General features: G+C 50.6%; 1 protein-coding gene across 1 annotated transcript in view; it reads left to right on the top strand.

Moving 5' to 3' along the window:
• Positions 1-20967, top strand: part of LOXL2 (lysyl oxidase like 2) — a 52462-nt gene extending 31495 nt beyond the window's left edge. Inside the window, exons 5-14 of the mRNA XM_009571436.2 lie at positions 4615-4834; positions 7493-7676; positions 9867-10018; positions 10683-10850; positions 13037-13202; positions 13411-13654; positions 16856-16971; positions 17734-17870; positions 18913-19024; positions 19523-20967. Of these exons, the coding sequence (XP_009569731.2) occupies positions 4615-4834; positions 7493-7676; positions 9867-10018; positions 10683-10850; positions 13037-13202; positions 13411-13654; positions 16856-16971; positions 17734-17870; positions 18913-19024; positions 19523-19602 (1579 nt within the window). The 3' untranslated portion in view covers positions 19603-20967. The remainder of the gene's footprint in view (positions 1-4614; positions 4835-7492; positions 7677-9866; positions 10019-10682; positions 10851-13036; positions 13203-13410; positions 13655-16855; positions 16972-17733; positions 17871-18912; positions 19025-19522) is intronic.
• Positions 20968-20969: the final 2 nt, after the last annotated feature.

Genomic DNA, 20969 nt, shown 5'->3' with positions numbered 1-20969 from the left:
TAGTTTTGGGCTTCCTGGAGAGAGGAACGGTGAATTAATAATTGCTACCAGGCGGTCTCATGCTTTGCTCCCAGAGAGGATTGTTTGCTCCCACCCGTGCAACTTGTCTCCCTCTAACTCAGCTTTGAGATTCCTGCATCGAAGCAGCAGGGTGGAATAAATCACCTCTAGGAAGACAAAGTAGATTTTTCCTGCTTCTCGGTTGTGATGTGTCCAAGAAAACCATTAACTTCAGCAGCTGGAGCAATCTGCCTTAAATCAAAGGATGCTTCGTAATTGTCCTTTCACAACAGTGCACATAGAGATGGAAAAACTGAGGCGCAGTTATTCAGCACAATATTCAACAGGGTTGGAAATCCCATTCAGAGGAGATGGAACTGGGAATATGCAGCACTTGGAAACACTGGGCTTGGAGGTCTTTGCTATCGAGCCAGATGGATTCATAGAATCACAGAATGGTTTGAGCTGGAAGGGACTCAAAGCCCATCCAGTCCCACCCCCTGCCATGGGCAGGGACACCTCCCACTGGATCAGGGGCTTCAAACCCCATCCAACCTGGCCTGGAACCCCTCCAGGGATGGAGCAGCCCCCACTGCTCTGGGCAACAAGAACAGGACCAAGAGTTAATCTCTGGCCAGTTGCTTGAGCTAAATCCTCTCTATGTGATTGTAAAGCCTCAGAAACATTCTTATTTCTCGGTCTTTGCTCTCCCTCATTTGTAAATAACTCCCAAGAGTGGATCCTTTCCTCCTCCTGCTCCGCAGCTGGGAAATGGGCTGGAATCAGGTTTCTGCCAGCCAGGACTAAGAGTGTCCCCTTCCCACATCCTCACTGGTCGCACTCCACACCAGCTACAGCTTCACTTCATGCTGAGCTAGCCGCTGCTCTGCTCCGCTTCTGCCCAATGGTGGGAGGTGAAATGAGTTGCAGATGGGTCTTGCTTGAAAGAAAACAACTTAGTTCATTGTTGTCCCCGTGCCAGGGTTTCTATCCCTGAATGTAACTTAGACTCTGCAGTTGACAGCACGATTTATGGTAGGAAACGAAACAAATCTCAGTGTTGTTTCCATGTTCGCTTTCATTCTTCAAAGGGATTTTATATAGGCACCACTCGTTAACTCCTCCTCCCAACTCCTGCCCTGGTTGAGAAAGCAGACTAAAATTAAATGCATTTTGCTGACGGAGGGAGGGTAGATGTTTGTGACCAGAGATGCCTAAGGCAGAGAGATGGGCTCGAAGCCTTCTTGAAGCCTTTATGATTTGTAAAAGGCTTGGAAGGAAGAGCTCATCCCTTCAGGGTACTTCATACAGTGTCGGTTCATAGAGCATCTCCCAGTTTAACCAGTCTGCTCACAGCATCATCAACCTCGTCAGGTGTGTAGGGCGCTCAACCATTTCTGTGCTTGTAGGAGAAATCCTCATGGTTTGGGTTGTCCCTAGCAAAACCAGGATCTTCAAGGCAGAGTGTGGCAGCTCTGCCTTCTCTTCTGCCTCCCTGAGGCTGAAGACAGCGAACTTATTAACTTGGGTAAATGCTTGAAGAAACTATACTGCATGCTCCCACCACCGAGGAGTTCACCAGCTTCTATTTAGTGTGTTAGGGGTGACTTTTCCTGGTGGGTATCTGTGATGACTTTGTTTTCTGCTCCCAAAAGCCTTTTCAGATGCTTTCTTACACAGCGAGGTTCCTTTCGCTAAACCCTCACCCATCTCCCACAGCCCTTGAGCTTTACCTGTGTCTTTGTTTAAAGCCCATGTGGTGGAAGTCCCTCTCCCCTGAGCACTTGAGATGGTTTGGGCTGCAACTTGACCTAAAATTGGCTCAACTCTCTCAGCATGGCTGTTCACTCTCACCTCTGACCTGAGCTTGCTCTTGGCTTTCCACCAAAGCCAACGAGAGCAGGGTTGCACCCTTTTGGTGTTAAGAAGCCTGTAACAAGAATGCCCTGAGTTTCTATCTGTAAAGATCATCTGAATTCTACTTCTTTGTGTATTTGGTCTGGGGAAATGAGGTTGGGCTTGCTTTGGCTGTTTCTCCCCAGCCTACTGAGGGCTGTTAATACCAACCAGATGTTAATGCCTCATGAAATTTCCAGGATGAGGTCATTGTTTGCTATTATAAGGCATCCCCGTAATTACTTCTCTAAGACGGGCTGTGTTTCTTGTCTGCTTTGGAGCTCGTGGAGCTCTCCGCACATGTCTGCGGAGAGCCCGTGGTGAAAATACTCCTCCAGGTTCTCACTTCCACGCTGAGCGCACAGATGGAGAGGGTGGTGGGGCAGAGATGTGCAACGAAAGGATGGAGAGCAGTTGCTCAACGCAAGCTTCTCCAGGGGCTTTCTAATATGTAACCTATATCTGAATCGGCCCCATTGGCTCTGCAGTCCAGGAGAGCAGTTAATGCTCAAGTGGGACCCTGGTGCTGAGCTCTAACAGCCCAAGGGCAGAGGATTTTGTGGCTCTTTGGTTGACACGGAGTATTCTGGGTAAAAGGAAGACAAATCTTAAAGGTTTCGTCCAAACTGAATGAGATATTCCAGCTGAGAAGTGGTTGGCTCCTCTTTCTGCCTTCGTCCTTGCCTGCAGGGAAGCTGAGGAGGGGCACTTGGTCAGGGATTGAACAGAGAGAATGAGGGGAATGGTTTTAAGCTGAAAAAGGGGAGATTGAGATGAGATCTTGGGAAGAAATGTTTTGCTGTGAGGGTGGTGAGGCCCTGGCCCAGGTTGCCCAGAGCAGTGGTGGCTGCCCCATCCCTGGAGGGGTTCCAGGCCAGGTTGGATGGGGCTTGGAGCCCCTGATCCAGTGGGAGGTGTCCCTGCCCGTGGCAGGGGGTGCGACTGGATGGGCTTTGAGGTCCCTTCCCACCCAAACCATTCCGTGGTTCCCCCTTATCCTCTCCCTGCCCTCCCTGATCCAGAGCCCCTCCCCAGCTTTCCTGGAGCCCCTTTCAGTGCTGGAAGCTGCTCTAAGGTCTCCCTGGAGCCTTTTCTTCTCCAGGCTGAACAACCCCAACTCTCCCAGCGTGGCCTCATACGAGAGGTTCTCCAGCCCTCGGATCATCTCAACGGCCTCCTCTGGACTCACTCCAACAGCTCCACGTCCCTTTACCACATCCTGTCCACACTCTCTGTCCTGCAGGGACGTGCTGGAGTTAATCGCACTCGATGCAAGTCCCACCCGCCTCACTATTCCATTTATCACAGCTAATCGAAGGATTGCCGGCGCTGCATGGCAGAGCGTCCGGGAATATGGAGCAGCACAGGGATGCCACAAAGCCACGTCAGGATCAGAGCAGGGCGTTGGCTCCTCTGCACCTCGACTTCTTATTCACTTCTAACATTTCTCTTTTGATGATGATCTGACCTATATTTTTTGTTTCACTGACAGTCATCCAACAGCCTTGCAGTGCAGTTAGGATGAAGTTGAATTATTTTCTTTCCTCGTTTACCACACGTGCTCTTTCCCCTTAGGAGTCCCTGGAAGTGCTCCAGGCAAACACTCCAGTTTGGGAGCAAGAAACAGAAACTCCTCCTGCCAATCTCCTCTGCTGTGAACCTGCCCTCGAGGGGATTGCTTGGAAATTGCTTTTGGGCTCACAGTTGTTGACACCGCAGCTTTGAGAGAAGCCGGAGAGCTGTGGCTTCTTCCCAGTCTGCATTCTTCTCGCTTCTTGCCCAGAGCAGTGGTGGCTGCCCCATCTCTGGAGGTGTTCAAGACCAGGTTGGATGAGGTTTGGAGAAACAGTGAGGAGTGATGGCCTGAGAGGGTCTTTTGGGTACTTCTCCTGTCCAAACTCACTGGCATTATCTCCACAGGCCCTGTGTGAACGCTGCCTTTTGGATTCACTGCTCTCTGACCTCTGCATAACGTAGGGATCTCCATCGCACGTCTCTCCTCTGAGTGCACAACTGCTGCTCTGCCTGCACTGATTCATACTGTGGTCTTTAGTTCAAGCAGGTGATGACCTATTTACTCCCGAGTGGCACCTTAACAGAGAGGCATTGTGTGTATGAATGGATCAGCCTTCAAGTAACTTAAATCCTCATTTTATTTCAAGGCTTTTATTCCCCAAACGGAGCTGTATCAGCGCAGTTTTCATGGATCACTAACTTTTCTCTTCCTGTTCATAGAGTCATGGTACGGTTTGGGTTGGAAGGGACCACAAAGCCCATCCAGTGCCACCCCCTGCCATGGGCAGGGACACCTCCCTCTGGATCAGGGGCTCCAAGCCCCATCCAACCTGGCCTGGAACCCCTCCAGGGATGGGGCAGCCACCACTGCTCTGGGCAACCTGGGCCAGGGCCTCCCCACCCTCACAGCAAAACATTTCTGCCTAAGATCTCATCTCAATCTCCTCTCTTTCAGCTGAAAACCCTTCCTCCTCATCCTATCCCTGCCCTCCCTGATCAAGAGTCCCTCTCCAGATTTCCTGGAGCCCCTTTCCTCACTGGAAGCTGCTCTAAGGTCTCCCCGGAGCCTTCTCCAGGCTGAACGACCCCAACTCTCTCAGCCTGTCCTCGTATAGGAGAACAGCCCTTGGATCAACTTTGTGGTCTCTTCTGGATTCACTCTAACAGATCCATGTCCATCCTGTTCTTTTATATTCCTTTAAGGATGTTTGCCAGCAGAAGGAAGCAGCGTTACTGGGCTTACTCCATGGACTGCAGTGGGAACGAGGCTCACATCTCCAGCTGCAAACTGGGCAATCACCTCAACGTGGATGCAAAGAACGCGACGTGTGAGAACGGGATGCCTGCAGTAGTCAGCTGCGTCCCTGGACGTGCCTTTGCCCCCAGCAGCCACAGCGGCTTCCGAAAAGCCTTCAGGCAAGAGGTGAGAGGGGGAAATAACCCAGCCTGTCAAAAAGGAGAATCCTGGGGGCGCATCGTAGAATCATTTGGGTTGGAAGGGACCTTAAAGCCCATCCAGTTCCAACCACCCTGCCATGGGCAGGGACACCTCCCACTGGATCAGAGGCTCCAAGCCCCATCCATCCTGGCCTTGAACACCTCCAGGGATGGGGCAGCCACTACATCCCTGGGCAACCTGTTCCAGTGTCTCACCACTCTCATGGTGAAGAAATTCCTCCTTATGTCAGAAATTCCTCCTTATGTCCAGTCTCAATCTGCCCCTCTCCAGTTTGTACCCATTCCCCCTCATCCTATCGCCCCAAGCATTTGTGAACAGCCCCTCTCCAGCTTTCTTGTAGCCTCTTCAGGTACTGGAAGGTCTCTCTAAGATCTCCTTGGAGCCTTCTCTACATCAAACAACCCAACTCTTGATTCACCTGAAGGCGTGTGTGCCCATAGCCGTAAACCAGTTGCGCGAATGTCTCCTTTCTCCTTACCAGCCCCGTTCCCATCCTCACCGGTGCAGGGTTCTTTGCCTTTCTCTGCAGACTGGGAAGGGTGGGAGACTGGCTCGGTGCTGCGGCTGGCAAGGCTGCGAGCAAGTAGTAAGCAAATCCATTTGTCACGTTTCTGTTTGAGTTCTGCTGCTCTCACCAGTTGAACTCCTGCCCGGTGGCTGCCGGGCTTTGCCGTTTCACTCACTTAATCGCTGCCGGGTTGGTTTTCCTGTATAGAGGTATCAGGGAAATAAGTTGGCATTTCCTCTGCTCCTGTATCTTCGGCGCAGAAATGCCCGGAGAGACTGGGAAAACACAGCCTACGGGAAAGGCTCAATAAGCTGTGTTTGTTTAGTCTAGCAAAGAGAGGGCTGAGTGAAGTGTAAAAATGCAAAGATATGCAAAAGGCTGTGATAAAAGGACAGGGGATTGGTTGTTTTCGGTGTCAGCAGAGCAACTCCATGGGAAGCAACAGCTTAACTTGCAGCAAGTGGGGGTTTGGGTGTTGCTAATGGAAGTTTTCCAGCTGGAAGGCATGCGCAGCCTTAGGATGCAGCTGTGATTTCTGAGTATGAAGGGACTTAGCACCAGGTTAAAGGGGGGTCGCAGGATGCGTTAGGTGCCTGCATCCTCCAGCTCTGTCCCTGTGTGATTTCTGGAGAGGGCTTTCCCTTGGCATGGGAGAATCACAGAATTGTTTGGAGTGGGGAGAAACTCAAAGCCCATCCAGTCCCACCCCCTGCCACGGGCAGGGACACCTCCCACCGGATCAGGGGCTCCAAGCCCCATCCAACCTGGCCTTGAACCCCTCCAGGGATGGGGCAGCCACCGCTGCTCTGGGCAGCCTGGGCCAGGGCCTCCCCACCCTCACGGGAGAACATTCCTTCCTAAGATCCCACATAAATCTCCCCTCTTTCAGCTTAAAACCATTCCCCATCATCTTATCCCTGCCCTTCCTGATCCAGAGCCCCTCTTCAGCTTTCCTGGAGCCCCTTTCCATACTGGAAGCTGCTCTAAGGTCTCCTTCAGCCTTCTCGTCTCCAGGCTGAACAACCCCAACTCTCTCAGCCTGTCCTCATACGGGAGGTTCTCCAGCCCTCGGATCATCTCTGTGGCCTCCTCTGGACTCACTCCAACAGCTCCATCTTCTCCCGACCTCACCTGCAGACACTCTGCAGTGAGAATAGCCTCGTCCTCTCCATGGTTTGGTGGAGGCACTTCTCTTTCTTGCAGGATCTGGGCCTTGAGGGTGAAAGGTCTTGTAAATCATTGCTAATCTTCTGAGCCACACACGTTTCCAAGTAATACCTTAAGCCTTTTTGGAGGCTTTGGATGTCCTTCCTGTGACCTCAGCCTGAAGAATTCTTTATGCTTCTGGTTTTAAAAGTGAAGAGCTTATTTTCTCTTAGGCTTCACAAAGCAGTGGTGTTCCTGGAAGTAAGAGTCAGCTCCCACCGCAACCACACATCTCTGGGTTGCAGCAGCGGGAAGGTGTCTGCTCGGTACCGGGCAAAGACGTGAGTGATGCATAATTGGTGACCCATAGAAATAGAAGAACAGAAATGAATGGAACTGAGCTTGCCGCTCAGCATTTCTGACCAGGATCCGTCAGATCACCTATTCCATTAGTCCTAACTGCAGTGATTAAGTAGTTTTTACAGGGCTTATTCCGTGATGGTCTTCTTAATTAAGCCAGGACCCCTGTCTGAAGATCTGAAACCATGTAGTGGCTGGACCACAGGCAGCAGGTTGGCTTGGTGCGATCCCCAAACCTCATTTATGGTCCAGAGATTGAAAACTGGTTTTTTTGCCTCTGTTTTCCACTCCACCCTTCTGCTGTGGAACTGAATGTGGGAAAAAGTCTCCTGAATCAAAGCAGGGGAGAACCATGATGTCTCTTTTTATCCTCTGTCCATGCATAAGGATGCAATAAATGTACTTCTGTCCGTACCGTAAGTCTTAGCAGATAAACATCTCCCTTCATCCAACGCTTTTAGCCTTTTATATGACGTGGTGGTTGCTTTAAGGTGCCTCAGGGTAATGTTTTTGGGCCACAACTTACCCGCAGCCGCAAATAAGAGCTGTAAAGAAAGGATGCTTCATTCCGAGGCAGCGGTAACAGCGTTTCTGTTCGTGTCTTCCAGCAACCACTGGTGAGGCTGAAAGGAGGAGCCAACACTGGCGAAGGACGAGTGGAAGTGCTGAAAAATGGGGAGTGGGGAACGGTTTGCGACGATAAGTGGAACCTGGTGTCAGCCAGCGTGGTGTGCCGAGAGCTGGGCTTCGGGAGCGCCAAAGAAGCGATAACGGGCGCGAGGCTCGGACAAGGTAAGAGCTGGAAGAGCTCCTGGGACCATCCATGCATTGGCCACCTCTGAGAACCCTTTCATGATTCAGGGCAGAGCGTATTTTTAGTGAGATGTTTGCTTGGAAGACCAGGAATTTATTCTCTATCCTTAATAAATCTCTCAAGTCCAGGAGCTTGAGGCTGAGATGGAATATGTGACTTAGAAAGATATTCAAGATTCCTTGAAAGAAGTCTAGTGATGAGGAGTTTAACCTTTCCCTCAGACAGCTGTTCCAGTAATTACTTCTTCGTTATCACATCCGTTGGTCTCAAATTGTCTTTGCAAGCTCTCCAGATCCACACCATGGTGTAATGCATTACTAGAAGGTTCCTGGCAAACCAAGGTCCTGTATCTAGACTTCAAACTCACTCTAATTTAAGACCAGAACATTAATTTAGCCTATTATAAATAGAAGGGCATTTGAACAGTTCAGAGCCAGGTTTGGGTTTGGATTTCCTGCATTTGGGAGTTGGGTTAAATCCCAAACTGTGGTAAGCGGCAACTCCAAGCCTAACGTCCAGCTTCTCCAACCACCTTCTGATTCACACGCTGTGCTCCCGCAGCCCAAACCCTCAAGAGAACGACACCAAACCCAACCCTTTATTGTGAGACCGAATGAATGGGTGACATTTCTTCAGCCCAGCAGGGCTTGGAGAAGGGAAGGGAAAACAACAACACGTGTAAAGCCCGGTGGTGGTATCCGCAAGCTGGAAAGCTTTAAAATGTGACCTGTCCATTGGGTTTGCCAAAACCATCTTGTGGTTGGATGCTGGGAGGTGCTGATGTGTTTAGCTGCATCCAGGAGGCAGTGGAATCATCACAGGAGGGGGAAGAAGCTGCCGCGTGAGGGAGGAGAACGCGTCGTTCTCTGCCATCTCCTGCAGCCGCAGTCTGGAAACTCTTAGCAGCAGCTGCCGATTCCCACACGTTTGCCTGCCTTTTCATGTTAAACACGAGCAATCAATCAGTGTCAAAGCTGTCCCGCGGGATGACGAGCACTTGGTCACTCCCTTCAGCAGCCATCCCGTTGTGCTGTGGTAGGAAAAGGAGCTCTTTCAGCCCAAACTTCCCTCCAGGCTCCCGTTGCACAAGGGACTCTCACAGCTGTTAAACTCTGTGTCCACGTATGTGTTTACGCTTTGCTTTGTTTGAGAATGAGCGTTCAAAGACTGATTGGAGGTCTCATCATTGCTCTCGTTGGAGGTGTAATTTCACAGGGTAAAAAAAAAAACACTTAAAAATGGAAACATAGAATTACTAAGGTTGGAAGAGACCTCTAAGACCATCCGGTCCAACCATCAGCTCAACCCCACCATGGCTACTAAACCATGGCCCAGAGCACCACATCTACTCATTCTTTGAACTGGATATGAGAAGAAATTTCTTTACTGAAAGAGCGGTGAAGCACTGGAACAAGTTGCCCCGGGAAGTGGTGGAGTCACCATCCCTGGAGGTGTTCCAGGCCAGGTTGGATGGGGCTTGGAGCCCCTGAGCCAGTAGGAGGTGTCCCTGCCCATGGCAGGAGGTTGGAACTGGATGAGCTTTGAGGACCCTTCCGATCCAAACCATTCTGATTCTTTCTGACCAGCTTTGGCCCCAATTTGGAAGCAGGACCCAAGAGTTCTGCAGGCAGGGTTGTTGCCTTCTCATGGGTCTGGAGGAACCGCATCATTCGGTTTGGCTCCTCACAGCTTGGGACCCTTCTCTGCAGTATGAAATGATGGGTGTCTGATGCACGTGTGCCCCAGAGCTGTGTTTCTCACCCATCCCTGTGCTGTTCTGCTTTGTTGTCCCAGCAAACGTGTCGGTGTCCCATTTAAATGTCAGGGCTTGACTGGGAGCAGGTTCCAGCACGCAGACCCAGCCAAGAGGTCATCATTTGAGAATTCCTACAGCTGAAGTTTGTAAATTATGTAACACTGGAAACTTGGCTTTTCCTGAGGTTCTTGTGTGCTTGAATCTCAGAGACTACTGGAAAGAATTTAAAGGTAAAATTACTTATAATAATCGCGCAATTTTTGGTTTATTTTTACAAGAAATCACTGGAATTTTTTCAGGATTACCAGGTTTTGAGAGCTAGAGGCCAGTGCAATGTCTGCAGTGTATTAATAAATAGCAGCATGGGCAGGAGGTGAGGACTCCCTTATTCTTTCTTCTTTTCCTCCCCAAGGTATGGGTCCGATTCATCTCAACGAAATTGATTGTACGGGCTTTGAAAAGTCACTCACAGACTGCAAGTTCAACATGGAATCGCAGGGCTGTAACCACGAAGAAGATGCTGCTGTGAGATGTAACGTTCCAGCGATGGGTTTCCAGAATCAGGTGAGAAGTGAAGTGATCTGGATGTGAGCGAGTGTGGAGAGTTCATCTGGAAGAACCTTCTGCCCTCCCTTGTTGTGCAGAGCCGGGCAGGAATCATTTCATAGAACCATGGAATGGTTCAGGTTGGAAGGGACCACAAAGCCCATCAAGTTCCACCTCCTGCCATGGGCAGGGACACCTCCCACTGGATCAGGGGCTCCAAGCCCCATCCAACCTGGCCTGGAACACCTCCAGGCAGCCACCATGGCTTGGGGCAACCTGTTCCAGGGCCTCCCCACCCTCATGGGAGAATATTCCTTCCTAAGATCTCATCTCAATCTCCCCTCTTGCAGCTCAAAACTGTTCTCTCTCATCCTATCCCTGCCCTCCCTGATCATGAGCCTCTCCCCAGCTTCCCCGGAGCCCCTTTCCATACTGGAAGCTGCTCTAAGGTCTCCCCAGAGCCTTCTCTTCTCCAGGCTCATGTGGGAGGTTCTCCAGCCCATGCAGGGGGTTGGAACTGGAAAGTCTTTAACGTCCCTTCTAGCCCAAACCATTCTATGACTCGTCTCATTAAGCCTTTAATCACAAGAGGAGACATTGTGTGTTTTTCAACCAACTGTTGCGTTTTCCCTATAAAGTTTACTACAACGCTCAGTGACCTTCGAGTTTTTCTGCCCTGCAGCTGCGTCTGAGCGGTGGCCGCAACCCTTACGAGGGCCGAGTGGAGGTGTTGGCTGAGCGCAACGGCACTTTGAAGTGGGGCACAGTCTGCAGCGAGAACTGGAGCACCGTGGAGGCCATGGTGGTGTGTCGGCAGCTGGGCCTGGGGTTCGCCAGCCATGCCTTCCAGGTGAGTCCCTGTGCGTGTGTTCCGCTTGTGGTAGCACACGTGTTGTTGGGGAGAGGCTACTGGAGGAGGAGGGAGGCTTATTAGGGAAAAAAAATTAAACCACAAACCTCAGCATTCTGCTTCCAAGCGTTAGAATAGAATCGTGGAATCATTAAGGTTGGAAAAGACCTTCAAGATCATCAAGTCCAACCGAGAGCTGGAGAGATCCTGAAGGTTTGACCTCATTGTGCAAGAGCCAGTGGGGGATATTTGGAGCAGAAAGAGGTGTTCAAGGCCAGGTTGGATGGGCCTTCGGCAACCTGATCTAGTGGGACGTGTCCCTGCCCATGGTAGGGAGGTGGAACTGGATGATCTTGAAGGTCCCTTCCAACCCAAACTATTCTACGTTGCAGCTCTGGGCAAAGCTGCTGTTTTCAGACCGCTCAGGGCTCGGAGAAGCCAGACTCCCTCAGCTCTAGTTGGGCTGGGGGTTACATCCACTTTCTTATCCATCCCTACGTCAGGGGGGAATTGAACTCCTCACGCAGATCGAAGCATGGAAGCCAAGTTTAACCTGGTGTCAAATCACTGGAAAACAATTTGATTTTGCTCCTGCAGTTCCTTCTCAGCTCAGTGTGTGCAGTGAAGCTTCATGAGAGCTCCTCGAGCTGTTTGTAGTTCTTGCTCCTCTAATGAGAAACGCCCTAAACCTTCCCTGCTGGCACACAACTAATAATAGTGTTTAATAAAGGGATAAAAGCTACATACGATATGATACCAGACTGAGAGAGTTGGGGTTGTTCAGCCTGGAGAAGAGGACGCTCTGGGGAGACCTTAGAGCAGCTTCCAGTGCGGAAAAGGGCTCCAGGAAAGCTGGGGAGGGGCTCTGGATCAGGGATAGGATGAGGTGGAATGGTTTTAAGCTGCAAGAGGAAAGATTGAGATGAGATCTTAGGAAGAAATAGTTTACTGTGAGGGCGGTGAGGCCCTGGCCCAGGTTGCCCAGAGCAGTGGTGGCTGCCCCATCCCTGGAGGGGTTCCAGGCCAGGTTGGATGGGGCTTGGAGCCCCTGATCCAGTGGGAGGTGTCCCCATGGCAGGGGGTGGAACTGGATAATCTTGACGATCCCTTCCAGCCCAAACTTTTCTATGATTCTATGACGTGCAGGTCCCTGTGGGACACGCTGGCGTTGGATACGTAGGAGGTAGAAAGCAAGAGCTGCCCGTGCTGCTGTTGTCTCAATTCTCCTGTTCAATCCGGTTCCTCCAGCTGATTTACCTGCGTAGCTGCCAAGCAGAGCTGAGGATAGCCACATACCTCAAACCCTGGCCTTTCCAGCTTCCTGCTCTATTGACACAGCCCTCCGAGTCCAGCAAGAACCAAGACATTTTTTCCCTTTAGCCCAGACTGCCGGTATTCAGAACAGAAAAGGCCCTTATGCGGATCCCGGCTGCACCAGCTACGTGAGCATAAAGCATCACTGTGTGGAACAGGGCAGCCCTGTGTGCGTGCGTGCAGAGCGTTGCTAACAGGGTTAACAAACAGCCTGTCGCAATAGAAGCAACGCTACAGATGGGTTTTCTTTTCCTGGAAACATGTTCCCAGTTTTGACACTAACAGATCTGATTTTCCAACCCCCTCCTTTCTTTCTTCTCCCTTTCTCCCAAGCTTCACCGTTGCAGCTTCATCGACGTTTTGTGAGTCGCGTTTTGTTGTGAGTTCCTTTGATGACATTCCCGCGAGTTTTGCAAAACTGGGTGATGAAGATGAGTAGTGAGCAGGGTTTCAGCATCTGGGAATCCTTCTCAGAAGCAAGAAATGCAAACCCTGCTCATCCTGATCCTTCTTAAATGCCTTTTTTTCCATTGGCATTTCATAGAATCACAGCCTGTTGAGTATTTCCAACAGCCCAAGGCTCAGATCATAGACTCAGGGAATGGGTTGGGATTGGAAGGGACCTCAAAGCCCATCCAGTCCCACCCCATGCCATGGGCAGAGACACCTCCCACTGGATCAGGGGCTCCAAACCCCATCCAACCTGGCCTTGAACCCCTCCAGGGACGGAGCAGCCACCACTGCTCTGGGCAACCTATTCCAGAGCCTCCCCACCCTCACAAGAAACCATTTCTTCCTAAGATCTCATCTCAATCCCCCCTCTTACAACTTAAAATTGTCACAAGACTGATGAGGTTTAATTTTTTGCCCAGGAAACATGGTACTGGCATGGAGACGTCAGCGCTGATGATGTAGTCATGAGTGGTGTCAAGTGTTCAGGGACAGAGATGTCCTTGGCCCACTGTCGTCACGATGGAGCCGACATCTCCTGCCCCAGAGGAGGTGGTCGTTTTGGTGCTGGCGTGTCCTGCTCAGAGAGTGAGTAATTTGAGTTTTATTTCATTTTGGCCTAAGCATTTGCCCTGAGATGCGCAGGAGAAATGGAGTGGCCCACGCTAAGCCTTGGATACGTCAAAACAGCAGATGGGGGGCTGAGAAATACGGTGCAGAAGGGACTCTGGCAGATGCTTGTGGGGGGTTTTAGTAGCCCAGGAGTTCATTTCACACCTCTCTTGCCTCCTGTCAGCTGCCCCTGATCTGGTGCTCAACGCTGAGCTGGTACAACAGACCGCTTACCTGGAGGACCGCCCGATGCTCATGCTGCAGTGCGCGCTGGAGGAGAACTGCCTGGCCAGCTCGGCCGTCAACACCTCCATCACCTCTGGGTTCCGACGCTTGCTGCGCTTCTCCTCCCAGATACACAACAACGGGCAGTCCGATTTCCGTCCCAAGAACGGCCGCCACGCCTGGGTCTGGCACGACTGCCACCGGTGAGTGCCACGGAGATGTTTGCTCACAGTCGGTGCCTCCATCCATCCATTTCTGTCTCCCGTGTGGGACTGTTTTGCTGTGAGAGTAAAGGGCTGAAGTGCTGGAGCTCCAAATTTGAGCAAATCTCTGAGTTGTACAGAGTTTAAGTGGACTCAAGACGCATTTTAACAATCATAGAGTCATGGAATGGTTTGGGAGAGACCTCAAAGCCCATCCAGTCCCATGGGCAGGGACACCTCCCACTGGATCAGGGGCTCCAAGCCCCATCCAACCTGGCCTGGAACCCCTCCAGGGATGGGGCAGCCACCACTGCTCTGGGGAACCTGTTCCAGGACCTCACCACACTCATAGTGAAGAAGTTCTTCCTAAGATCTCATCCCAATCTCCGCTCTTTTCAGCTCAAAACCATTCCCCTTCATCCTATCGCTGCCCTCCCTGATCAAGAGCCCCTCCTCAGCTTCCCTGGAGCCCCTTTCGGTGCTGAAAGGCTGCTCTAAGATAAGACGTTCACTTGTGAAAACACTAAAGCAGTAAATTCTCAAATTTCGGTCCTTTATTGAATTCATAAATCGTGTGAGCAAGACCAGACGTGGAGGTAGCAGCGATACCGCAGTGCTGATAGTCTGAAGCTTCAGACTGGGACGTGGGGCAAACGTTGGCCGTTCACCCCGCAGACGGGTTGTTTCACAGTGTTTGTAGAGGCACAAAGAGAGCTGAAACCTCGGCAGCACAGACCCGAAGGTAAATAGGAAAGGGTTTGTGTAGGAGGGGAGGAAACCCAGAGCAGCACTGTGTGGACATCCACCTTCCTGACCCTGTTGGGAAGGGAATGGGGAAGACGCGGATACCACGAGGCTGTGAGCACGTTGCAAGCTGGTTAAAAAGGAGGGCTTGGAGCCCTTCAGTAAGCGAAGTGAGGCTGGGAAAGGACCTGGAAGAGGCCAAGAGCCATCTGTGTGCTTTAAACTGCATTCTGTTTATATGGAGGAGGGTGAACTCAATCCTTCTTCAATCTTTCCAGGCTGTAAACAGCAGAATGTAAACACCTCTTTGGATGATTCAGACATATTTCAGAGACTGAGTCAGACTTGAGAGCCTCAAACTTTGATCGGAGGCAGCCAAGTTTAAGATGGCCTCAAAATCAACAGCCCGGCTACTGCAGAATGCTTGGGCTTCCCTAGGGCTTCACCTTCCCTAGGGCTTCACCTTCCCTAGGGCTTCACCTTCCCTAGGGCTTCACCTTTCCTAGGGCTTCACCTTCCCTAGGGCTTCACCTTTCCTAGGGCTTCACCTTCCCTAGGGCTTCACCTTTCCTAGGGCTTCACCTTTCCTAGGGCTTCACCTTCCCTAGGGCTTCACCTTTCCTAGGGCTTCACCTTCCCTAGGGCTTCACCTTCCCTAGGGCTTCACCTTTCCTAGGGCCTCGTTGCACCACCGGGAGCTGCTGTTCAGTTGGGTTTTGATGTGGAAATAGAACAAAAATGGGAAAGATTTGGAGTAGGGAGGGAGAAGTGCTTAAATTGTGGCAATTTAATTGTCTTTTGGTTCGGGGAAAAGGCAGGAGATAAGAATAGTATCATAGAATCGTGGAATCGTAGAAACGTAGATTCATAGAATCATAGAATCATAGAATCATAGAACGGTTTGGGTTGGAAGGGACCTTAAAGATCATCCCGTTCCAACCCCCTGCCACGGGCACGACATGTCCCATTAGAAATAAATAAAGACACTCTAGAGGATAGATTTCTTCTCCTTCCCTTCTTGCTCCTCCTTTATCCATAAATACGTGCGCAGAGTGGCTGAAAGTTTTTAAGCTCTGATAATTTTTGCAGCTGGAAGGGAGAGGATTTCTGCAATGGCTTTTGAATTAGGGCAGTCGCCTCGCTCCTGAGAGTCGAGCTCTCGTGTCTCGGTGCAGTGTTCCCAAAGTCCGGGTGGACCTATTCCACTCTCAACACCTGCAGTTGATCTCCTTTTCCCCACAATGTGGCCACACTGTGGGTTTACTCCAAGGCTGGGATCAAACTCAACGTGTTGCGTCAGGGTGACCGCATTCGTGTGCCCAGCCCTGACCACGGGGAGCACATAAATGTGTTTTAATCGCATATTCCCCTCCGCTTTCTACTCTGCAATTCCCAAAAGTGGTGGCTGCCCCATCCCTGGAGGGGTTCAAGGCCAGGTTGGATGGGGCTTGGAGACCCTGATCCAGCAGGAGGTGTCCCTGCCCATGGCAGAGGGTGGAACCGGATGGGTTTTGAGGTCCCTTCCAACCCAAACCATTCTATCACTTCACCTGGACCAAAGCAGAGACTTCTTTTCTGGCTGAACCACCAGTGTGGCATAGAAAAGGTCAACATTTCTGAGTTTAGCATCACCCAAACCCTGCCGTGGTCTAACTTTGCCAGCATGGGGTGTGCCACAAGGATCACCGGAGCGTTCCTGCCCACAGCCCAGCCCAGGCTGAGTTGACATTAACACTTCCCCCTTCAAAATAATGAAGCGTATCATGTGTGAACCCAACTGTCAGGTTGTTTAGATCTGAGCAGAGTGAGTGCTGAGAGAAGCTGCTTCCATCTGTTGTTAGTTTTCTGCCAAGAAATTTGCATTCCGCTTCCTTACAATAAATAAACCAATACATACAAACAGCCAGATTGCCGCTCGGGGTGCATCCAGCTCTGTTTGCAGCTTGGTGTCAAGAGGCAGGTGAAGTATTTCTTGTTCTGATAAATGACAGGGCCACCACAGATGATGACGCGGCTGAGGATGGCTTTTATTCTCTTTTCCCCCCCCCTTTCCTTGCCATTATAAACCACGGTGTGATCCTGTGGAGGTGGGACCAAGGCTCTCCCCTAGAACAGCTTCAACACTTGATAGGTAAACAAATACCCAGGCGCCAGCATGAAGGCAGCACGGGCGATGACGCCACGTAGGATTGCGCCTAAGGGGATGTTTCCTGGTTGTGGTTTCTCTTGCTCTTCCTCCTGGAGAACCTCTTGGTCCATACCACCTCCTGCCGTGTATTTATCCTCATGGGATGGGGATGGGAGGTGAAACGCCCGGCTCAGGGGATGCAATAACACAATTAGTCTTGGCTGCTTGCATTCACGTTGCCTGGTGGCTGGACCATCTCCCTTCAGACCTGGTGATTCCAGGGGCAACAGTTTTCCCTAAGGATAATTCTCCCTTCCTGTGCCTTGCAGGCATTACCACAGCATGGAGGTGTTCACTCACTACGATCTACTGAACCTCAACGGAACCAAGGTGGCCGAAGGACACAAAGCCAGCTTCTGCTTGGAAGACACCGAATGCGAAGCAGGTATGTTTGTACTGGGAATTTATAGCTCTCCCTGCACCGATGACGGGTTCTGAGGTGCTGTCGAAGTCCAGAGCAAGGCTCAAAAGTGGCCTGGGAGAAACCAGTCCTGAGGTTATGCATGTCTGGAGTGATCTCAATAGGAGTAAGAGAAGAAAGACAGGCTGAGAGAGTTGGGGTTCTTCAGGCTGGAGAAGAGAAGGCTCCAGGGAGACCTTAGAGCAGCTTCCAGTACTGAAAGGGGCTCCAGGAAAGCTGGGGAGGGGCTCTGGATCAGGGAGGACACAGACAGGATGAGGGTAAAGGCTTTAAATTGGAAGAGGGAAGATTGAGACTAGACATTAGGAAGAAATTCTTCACTATGAGGGTGGGGAGGCCCTGGCCCAGGTTGCCCAGAGCAGTGGTGGCTGCCCCATCCCTGGAGGGGTTCCAGGCCAGGTTGGATGGGGCTTGGAGCCCCTGACCCAGTGGGAGGTGTCCCTGCCCATGGCAGGGGGTGGAACTGGATGGGCTTTGAGGTCCCTTCCAACCCAAACCACCCCACAATTCTCTTTTTGTGCATTTAAGCAGTATGTGCATTCCAAGACAAGATTTTGAGCAAGACACCATTGTATCAAATCTCACCCAAAATGCTGTCCTGCAGCTTATCACTGGCTGTGGGAGCTGGAGAACAACCAGCCCTTCCTCCACCAGATCCAAGGGTGGGAAATACCAAGCCCCCCAACCTGCTGTGAATCCAACACTTTGTGCCTTTCACTCATTCAGATGTGCAGAAACAGTACGAATGCGCCAATTTTGGTGAACAAGGAATCACAGTCGGATGCTGGGATGTGTACCGTCATGACATCGACTGCCAATGGATTGATATTACTGATGTCCCACCGGGTGATTACCTCTTCCAGGTATGGGGTGGAGGAAAGAAGGTTTGAGACACTGCTGTTGCTTTTGTCTTTTCCATGAGGGATGTCGGGAATGCAACCAAGTGGTTTGTTCATACGTATACACAACTATAAATCTCTGATGACAAAGAGATTATACTCCTAGGATATCTGAAAGGAAAAGAATTACCTAACAGGCATTAGATCAGGTGAAAAATCAGTGGAAATAACACAGAAGAGAGTCATAGGATCATTAAGGTTGGAAAAGATCATCCAGTCCAACCACCAATGCAAACCCACCGTTGCCCGCTAAACCATATCCCAATGAACCAAATACCTACACGTTCTTTGAGCCCCTCCAGGGATGGAGACTCCACCCCTGCCCTGGGCAGCCCGGTCCAGTGCTTCACCACTCACTCAGTGAAGAAATATTCCCTCCAATCCCATCTAAACCTCCCCTGGTGCAACTTGAGGCCAGCTCCTCCCATTCTAATCCACACCGTAGAGATGCCAGTGTTACGGAACCCGCCCCCAGCTAATACCCGATAGTCCTACACAATCCACCTCCAGCTCCTCTTGTCAACACACTGCATCACGCGTCACACCGGAGCGGTGCCCACCGCATCCCACCGGTGTCTTTGAGCTGTTTGTAAGCAACGCTCTCTTCCCTTGGGGATTAAACAGTGCTGTTCTTGTGGTGTCTGCGTGAGGAGCGAAGGCGTTGCCTACAGTCTGTTTTGTGGGTGGGAACGGGAGGAAGTCTTTGGTTTCAAAACCAGTCACTTAAACTGGGGGGAAGCGAAGGTAAAAAGTATTCTTTTTGCCTGTGCTGCTCTCCTGTGAAATGAAGAGAAGGTGTTTGAGGGCACATCATGGTGCACAGGGAAAGGTGTGATCTCAATCTGGCTTTAATCAAGTGTTTTCTGTCTCCTTGCCATATGAGTTAGGAGGTGGTTTTTTTTCTGTTAAAAAGTGTTATGGTGTAATGAAAAAGCCGATTCTGCTCAGCGTTGTACCCAGTCCACCTTTCAGTAACTTCATGCTCTGTTTCTCCATCGCTCCCTAGGTGGTCATCAACCCAAATTATGAAGTAGCCGAATCCGATTATTCCAATAACGTGATGAAATGCAGGAGCCGGTACGACGGGCAGCACATCTGGATGTACAACTGCCACATAGGTGAGAGCGAGCCCTGTGGGGATGGACGCTCTAACCCTGCCCTGGGCAGCCTGGTCCAGGGATTCACCACTCTTTCAATAAAGAAATTTTCCCTAATATCCAAACTAAAACCTCCCTTGGCGCAACTTGAGGCCATTTCTTCTCATCCTAAAATACATAAAAGACTTGGTCCGGGACTTCTGGGGACTCCTGGCTGTTCCAGTTATGGCAAGATTTAATTACGGAATCATAGAATGGTTTGGGTTGGAAGGAACCTCAAAGCCCCTCCACTTCCACCCCCCTACGATGGGCAGGGACACCTCCCACTGGATCAGGTTGCTCAAAGCTCCATCCAACCTGCCCTCGAACACCTCCAGGGATGGGGACATCCAATCTTTAAATTAATTAGCCCAGGAAACTCTTTGCTGTCCTAGCAGCTGCTTTTAGCTTCCTTCGCAGATGACACAAACCCTTCGCCACCTCCCGCTCACTCCTGCGCTCTTTCTGTCCCCTCCCCAGGTGGTTCCTTCAGCGATGAGACGGAGCAGAAGTTCGATCACTTCAGCGGACTCACAAATAACAAAGTGTCCACCCGATAGAAGAGCATCGCCTCCCACCCCACTATTTAAAGAAGCGAGGTCTCCTGCTTCGGTGATTTCCCTAACCACTGCACACAACAGAAAATCAAGCAAACAATCAAACTCTAAATTAGCAAGGTAAATTATTCTCTAAAGGTGCCTTCCTTCCCGTTGTAGGTGCTCAGACCACAGTGTCTCTCGTTAACTCCAGGTCCTACTACCGAGGTAGTTAGGAGCAGGCTTTTAAACTCTACTTGGCTCTTCATCCTTCCAACCTCCTCCACAAAGGTTCCTCCCTCTACTCTGCAGCACCACCTCTAATCACAGACGTAGGTCCAGGCTGCAGCAAGCACAATTTGCCTTTTCTTTGGGTACCGCCAACCTTAAATGCGTCTTTACCGTTCGTTTTCTTCAAGGCATTAATCTTGGTATCTTTAAACTCTTTGAACTCAAGCTCAAAAAGCACCGTTGAGGCAAACGCTCCCATTTGCGACGCCGCTTCTCCACCACGGCTTTCTCCTCAGTACCGCCACATCATTTAGCAAAGAAATACAGGAAAGCTTTTTCTGAGCAGAACAGTATAAAGCATAATTTTATCCTGCAACGAAACTCTTTGTATCCAACAACCAACCCCAATACCATCTCTTAAGCGGAGCAGTTCAAGCAGAACCGTTTTCTACGAGTGTATCGGGGCTCCATGAAGCTCCACCTCCCTCAAAACATTGTGCGGATCTCCTGATGATGAGCCCCCTGGACTGTGAATTGCCATTACACAGTAAGCTATTCACCCAGTAGATCTAAATATTAACTTCCACGCTGGATATTCCCTCTGTTTTGCCTCTAAAGGATGAATTAATTAAGGTAGAGCGAGGATACAACGCCCTTACAGAGGTAACGTCATGGCTTTTGTCATCGGGGATCTTAAAAGTTGTCTTTAAGAGGGTTTTTACACTTGGTGAATTCACAATGGTGCTCAGGTGTTCCTCTGTTTGTTTGAGGACACGCGTTGCTACAGATTTTCAGGCACAGCTACTTGAATAAAAACGGTTTACCCAGACAAATGTTTTATATGCCATTTGTGTATTCCTACTCCAGGAAAGTTTAGGGCCTTGGTTACAATTCCGGACTTGTTTTCTCCCTCTGGGTTGGTCCAGAAGAATTCTACAAGCAGTTAAAGTTAACCGAACACTCAAAGCTGACCATTTCCATCCTCAGGGGATGGGAAGGGGCTGCATCTACCTTGTGCTCTCGTAACCTACCTCACAGGGGTGTTGTGAGGCTTAAAGGATGCACAAGACTTGCTATTGCCTCTCAGAGTATTTCTGTCACTTATCCAATGCCCGAGGGTGGCATCGAGCAAAGGTTTTTAGCCTACTGTAAGTTGGAAA

This window comes from Cuculus canorus, chromosome 26 (genome assembly GCF_017976375.1).
Source record: "Cuculus canorus isolate bCucCan1 chromosome 26, bCucCan1.pri, whole genome shotgun sequence".
NCBI classification, from domain to species: domain Eukaryota; kingdom Metazoa; phylum Chordata; class Aves; order Cuculiformes; family Cuculidae; genus Cuculus; species Cuculus canorus.
The sequence above is the reverse complement of the archived record's forward strand: the minus strand, read 5'-3'. Positions and strand labels throughout refer to the sequence as shown.